This window comes from Notothenia coriiceps, unplaced genomic scaffold (assembly GCF_000735185.1).
Source record: "Notothenia coriiceps isolate Sejong01 unplaced genomic scaffold, NC01 NC01_scaffold00000492, whole genome shotgun sequence".
In the NCBI taxonomy this organism is placed as follows: Eukaryota; Metazoa; Chordata; class Actinopteri; order Perciformes; family Nototheniidae; genus Notothenia; species Notothenia coriiceps.
The window spans coordinates 71,406-77,951 of NW_011333193.1; the positions used below are offsets into that span (position 1 = coordinate 71,406).

General features: G+C 41.0%; 1 protein-coding gene across 1 annotated transcript; it reads right to left on the minus strand.

The window, feature by feature from the left end:
* Positions 1 to 1,164: 1,164 nt before the first annotated feature.
* LOC104954195 (claudin-9-like) lies at positions 1,165 to 5,333 on the minus strand. Its single transcript, XM_010781274.1, has 2 exons — positions 5,045 to 5,333; positions 1,165 to 3,131 (listed from the first exon to the last, which is right to left on the minus strand). Exons 1-2 carry the CDS (start codon positions 5,249 to 5,251, stop codon positions 2,697 to 2,699), a joined length of 642 nt encoding a protein of 213 aa, XP_010779576.1. The 5' UTR covers positions 5,252 to 5,333; the 3' UTR covers positions 1,165 to 2,696.
* Positions 5,334 to 6,546: the final 1,213 nt, after the last annotated feature.

Sequence of the window (6,546 nt, forward strand, 5' to 3'; positions counted from 1 at the left end):
GTGGAAGAAGCAAAAGGCTCCGATCTCCTAGAACGGGAGCGAAAGACTTCCTGGACTGAGCCTCCCTGTGCAGGATGGTCCTTCCGCAGAGGTAACTCTTTGTGGGTGTCCGAGTACTAACTTTTATATTCCGGTACACTCTTTCGTTTTCTCCTTTGTTCTCGGATTTAAGTAAAAGTTTCACTCTTTACCAAAGGAACAAAAAATGCTGAATTGTCCTTGTGTCTTTTTTCTACTAGTACGCTCTATAAAATTTTTCAGACAATTTTCAGAACCCCCTATTTTCTAAAACGGAAGAAAACTTTCCTGTTTAAACCTCAATGCCGTCCAAAATTTATAATATAGTTAACCTGAAAGTTATCTTAGTATTATCCTTGGTTTTGGGGAAATTTCGTCGCCCGCATTTGAGTTATGTGTCACCGGTTTTATTTTTTTACCATGCTCACCTCGGCCTGACCAGTTACAAATAACGTCTTTGAATAACTTTACTTGAATAACGTGTATAATTTGGACCTTGATTGTTTCGAATTTACTAACGGATATTTTTGTTGTAATTTGTAATTTATTAGTCAAACGTAAGGTAAGAATTACCGAGATAAAGACGTCGAAGGTCTCCAGTAAAGAATACTATTTACAAGGGTGTCCGGTTGTTGTCGAAGTTCTTTTGATAAAGGGAGTTTCTTGTTTGGTTTTGTACGGGCAACAGGTCAGCTCTCTGCTTTCACGTTTCCTTTGTAGGTAATTTGAGTCACACGCGAGACACTAGATCCAAGTCTATGAACCGTAGAGTAGAACCCACGTTCAGTAGTATACAGGCTAACAGGTGTGCGTCATATGAGAGGCCCCGCCTTAAATGGAGCACGATTTCCGCCAAAGATTTGGAAATTGGTCCGTGCGCAAAGCATTGTGGGGATTTTAAGACCACGGAGTCTACACATGTGCAGCCTCGAAATTTCGGCTCGATAGAATTCCAAGTATGCTGGACATTGGAACAGTCCTTCGGCGGGACTCGATGACGTAGCATCCTTGAAATAGTGGCTCTGGAGCATCCTTCCTCGACATTGAGAAACACCCTCTATCTAAACTACCTGGCAAAGTCAACCATTGCATCTATAAGTCATTGCATATTTATATATCAGATAAACCAAGCATTAAAGAAACAAGTACAGACAAGTTTTTACTTTATTAAAAAAAAGAATGTTTTATTAAAAATACTTGAGAAAGCAGTCAGGAAGTAGAAACACTGTACATGTATTTAAATGTGAATCCCCCTTTAATCACAACATCTCATCGCCTGCTGTTCACTGTGGGAACCAGGAAGTAAACGAGTCCACTGGGAGGTGAGGGGGGTGTCTATTAACAATGAACACACACACACACACACACACACACACACACACACACACACACACACACACACACACACACACACACACACACACACACACACACACAGATCCAAGGATTACAGATTAACTCTTTAAGCCTCTCGTTAACCACTAATTGATTGCAGAGTCCTTGTGTTGAAGCATTAATTAACTCCTGAGTACATCAGTGAGCTCGTTAAGTCTTAACGAGCTGCAGATTTAACATCATTTTTAAACTTTCACCACAGATGTGTCTCGAAACAAGTCACCAAAATACAAAAAACACACTCCCCATTCCCGACAGAACAGCAGACTGAAAACCAACATGTTTACAATTAAAACATGAAATAAATTAGGCTAAATTCTGTATATAGCACTTGGAAAAGTCCTCTCTATCAGCGTTATTACTGTAAAGAAGAATTATAGAGAAATAACCTCGGGACACATTTTTAGTTGCAGTTTTATCCCTTTGAGTTTCTTCTCAATCACAAACAAACCTGGTTCATTTCAACCAGTTTCATCACTTTGAAAATGACTTAAAAATAACATTTTTAGTCGCATTTTCACCAGACATCATTTCAAACATTGAGCAAAGATCCAGGTCGGCTTCAAAGAAGTCCCCCAAAAAATAAAAGTGGATTTCTACGAAGCATTTCTTGTCGAAAAACACCCAAACAAGAAGTTTCTTTATCAGCTTCAGCCCTGGTGAAAAAAGGAATTGAATAACTTTATCTTGTATTGTATGTTCTCCTCGTAGCGAAGCACCTTGAGATGACGTTGTTTTTAAATTGTGCTATATATATAATATAAATGAAATGTATTATTATTATTATTACTTCTTAGTTGCAGTTTTACCAGAAACCATTTTCACCTCCGCTCCAAAAGCCCCCAAGAATTCATCAGACGAAGTGTTTCTTGTCCCCATTGGACGTGATGCTCCAAAGAAGTCCCCCTAAAAATAAAATAAAATAAAAGTGGATTTCTACAAAGCATTTCTAATCAAAACACCAAAACAAGAAGCTTCTCTATCAGCGTCAACCCTGGTGAAAAAAGGAATTCAAGTAACCGCTCCAGAAGTCCCCTTAAAGTTAAAAACTCTTGCACTGTTTTATCTGTGTTATTGTTCTATGTCCTATATTCATGTTGCCCTGTTGAGGAACCTGGGACTTAAGTCTTTCTTCCAAAAAGTCTCTTTTATACTTAATTCTTCTTTTTCAAACTCCCTGTTGCATCTGATCATCTCGTTGCAGGAAAAACAAAAACGTAGGAAACTTCTAGACACTTCTTAGTGGCAGTTTTAGCTTCATTTTCAAATCCCCTGAAAGTTCCTCAAACGTAGTGCTTCTTGTCCCCGTTGGAGGCGATGCTCTTGGTGGGGGTGTATTTTATGGGATACCCTCCCCTCGCCCCCTGGGAGAAGGAGCAGCACAGCAGCCCCCCCCCCATCAACAATAACGCCGTAGAAGCCCATCCGATATAAATGGCCGCCCCGATTTCCCTCTTTTTGGACGGAGGAATCTGAGGGTTGTGGAAATCCACGATGATGTTGTTGGCCATCCAGCAGAGCGGCACGAGAACAAAGAGCCCGCTGAAGATGTATAAGATCCCCCCGGTGAAAACGACGCGCCCCTTCAGCGCCTCCTCCTGGATGCAGTTGGTACACTGAGCGCCGGCAAGCATCACCGCTAACGCCAATACCCCAAAAACCGCCGCGATGACGGTGAGCGCTCGAGCCGTCTGAAGGTCCTGAGACAGAGACAGCATCTGGGGGAGAAATGGGGAGTGGGAGATTAATTACAGTGTAAAAAAACAGATTCAAGTCTAGTTTCATGAGAGTCTGCCCATTCCCTGCCATTTGGATTCCCTAAAGCCCACAAAATCATTCCATTGTCCAAATGGTCTTCATAGGCTCTAATGCAGTGTAATGCTAATTAAGACAACTTTCACATTTTCCAGCTCAAAGACTTCTACTGTGAACCCGGAAACGTGACTACACCAACGTTTTCTGATAGAAATGTATAGTACGGGTCTCCAGATTTCAACCCCCCCAAAAAAACGAAACAAAAAACAACTGGCGGGCAATTTGTACAATTAGAAATGAAGAAGAAATGGGGAGGGTGAGTTGTGTTACAGTGTAAAAAAATAGATCATGGTCTAGTTTCCACTACTGAGAGTACAAATGGGCCCACTTTCTGGTTAAAACTGCATTTTGGATTCCCATTAGCCCCAAAAACCAATCAGAAATGGTCCAAATTGTCTATGATGCAATTTAATGCTAATTAACGCTTGTTGTCACTGTACAGCATTTTACATTACTTATGTGACTGTCTAAGTTTCTTGTAGTTATTTGATTGCTCTTTTTACTGACCCTAACCAGCACCTGTAGGGGAAGAAAGCATGAGGGTGAGTTGGATTGCCATGTCTAGTTTCCAGCTCATATCAGGTCACAGTGAATATAAATATGCACATTTGTTGGTTTAAATTACCGTTATGAACCTGATAATGTCAGAAATGGATTCAGTATCCCCAATAACCCCCAAAACCACTTCAAATTGTCCAAATTCAAAATAATCTTCATAGACTCTTATCCAATCTAATCCACTTTACACAGTGCTATTTGCCAGCTCAAAGAGTCATATTGTGAATCCGGAAACGTGAGGACCCCAACGTTTTATGATATAAATGTATAGCAGGGGTCTCCAGAACATAGAAACTGTCATATGCTAACCTGCATATGTTGGGTAATTTGCAAAAGTTGCATTAATTAGCATTAATATACACAATAGCTAAAAAAGCTTGGTCCATTTGGATCATTCTGGAGTGGTTGTGGGGGTTATTGAGGATGTTGAATTGTAATTTCTGACATTATCAGGATCTAGAAACCAGAAAGTGTCCATATTCCTTCTCCCATCGAGCATTCATTTGCATTATAGCCTACTAAGACGATTTGGACAATTTGGGAGTGGTTTTTTGGGGTTATTGAGGATGCTGAATCTATTTCGAACATTATTAGGATCCAGCAACCAGAAAGTGCCCATATTCCTGCTCCCAGTGGGCTTCAGCATCCTCAATAACCCCCAAAAACCACTCAAATAATGTCAGAAAAAAGCCAGATTTGGTCAAGGGAAAAAAAGAAAGTGTGCAATACTATTAGGAGTGGTTTGTGGGCGTTATTGAGGATGCTTAATTGCCATTTCTGACTTTATCAGGATCTAGAAACCAGAAAGACCCAAATTCTTATGCCTAGTGGGCTTCAGCATCCTCAACAACCTTTAAAACCCCACTCCAAAATTCTCCAAATTGTCTTCATGGACTATAATGCAAATTATTGGGGGTTATTGAGGATGCTTAATTGCCATTTCTAATAATATCAGGATCTAGAAACCCATTTTCGTACTCCAGGTGGGCTTCAGCATCCTCAATAACCCCCAAGAACCACTCAAATAATGTCAGAAAAAGCCAGGTTTAGTAACGGAAAAAAAAACAAGGTGTGCAATACTATTAGGAGTGGTTTGTGGGGGTTATTGAGGATGCTGAATTGCCATTTCTAACAATATCAGGATCTAGAAACCCATATTCGTACTCAATAACTTCCCAAACATCACTCTTAATATTCTCCAAATCTGGGAAATAGGGAAATAAGGAAGTAGGGAAATGTAAAAGAGTGTCCAACGCACCGAGTCGTGTATCTTGCACTGCATCTGTCCGGTGCTCTGGACCACGCAGGACATCCACAGTCCGTCCCAGATCGTCTGCGCCACCACGATGTTGGAGTCGATGAACGCCGTGACCTTCCACATGGGCAGGCCGCACGCCACCATGACCAGAAGAGAGCCGGCGAGGCACAGCGCCATGCCGAGGGACTCCAGAAACATGGACAGCATGGTGTCAATCAATCAATTTATACTTAGATATATATAGATTAGATAAACTCCGGTGTGTGAGAAGGAGGGTCTTTTTACTGTGGAGTCCTGAGGCTCTGTGAGCTTTTCATTTAAGACGAAAACACAATGAGGAACCTTTGAGCCAATCAGCAGCTGAGGGGTTTATTTGCCTCGGCCAATGAGAAGGAGAGGCGTGTTCAAGCTGCAGACTCACACACGCCCCCTTTAACACTCCCCTTTTCCAAATCCTGCACATTGATATGTAAGTATGGAAAGCCAATGGTGCCATTTAATCCCAACCCTATTCATATTAGATTTATTTATTTATCGCCACAAAAAATAAGCATTTTGAAGAGTTTTTTTTGCCTTTGTTGGACGAGAGTGAAAGTGCAGACAGGATTATATATATATATATATATTCTATAACACATAGGTTTGAGCAAGCTTTCTGATTGGTCAATAGGCGTGTTTGATTCCACGATCAAACAACGATCAAATAGAACTTGCCTAATCACAAAGTATCCAGTGGCCTACACACGCCACTAGCCTACCGAAACTACTTCCATGAGCCTACATCGTGTGGTTTCCATAGCGACGTTTGGCGACACACAGCTGTTACACATTGTCTCTCGTTGGAAATCGGTAGCTACAAAATGTCAGATTTTAAAGTAAATTTTGATTTGTTGGGGGTTCTCAGTATTTTACGAGTCATCGCTTCGCAGCTACTGGGCTCCATCTCTAGACAACAGAAAGATGTGGAGCAACGCGCTTTTTGCCGGTCCGGGACACGCCATGAAACGGCCACTGGAGGAAAGCTGTTCCTATAACGTAGTCCTACCCGTGAACACCACAGCACCACCTGCAAAAAAGTCTGGGCATGGAGTTCATGGAGAGCTGTTTCAAGAATTGCACTTTTAATGGCAGCATGAACATCCACCTTCATTCTGAACCCAAAATGTTTCAGCACCATGGACAGCCTGATTTGATTTGTTCCGCCAATCCCACACAGTGATTACTCAGATATTTAAATAGCCTAATTCAAGAATTGTTTTCAATAAATTGTTTTCAATAAATTGGTTAATAATATATTATTTACTATAATTATATCAATAACTGTAAGCGGGGTAGCAGGAGTGTTTGATCGGCTATCGTTACCATGGGAACTACTTTCTAGGAACTACTTTCTGACGGAGATTAACTCAAGCAGAAAGCGTAGGTTTGGGAGCAAATTAGCCCACATTATGAAATTATTTTACGATATTGTTGATTACAATGATAGTTTGTGTAATAGAATC

What these genes read in the sequence shown, in the direction of transcription:
- LOC104954195 (XM_010781274.1), bottom strand. Translation starts at nt 5,251, where the DNA reads ATGCTGTCCATGTTTCTGGAGTCCCTCGGCATGGCGCTGTGCCTCGCC. An exon ending in AGTGCAAGATACACGACTCG is followed by an intron (nt 3,132 to 5,044) that starts GTGCGTTGGACA and finishes TTTCTCCCCCAG; the next exon opens with ATGCTGTCTCTGTCTCAGGA.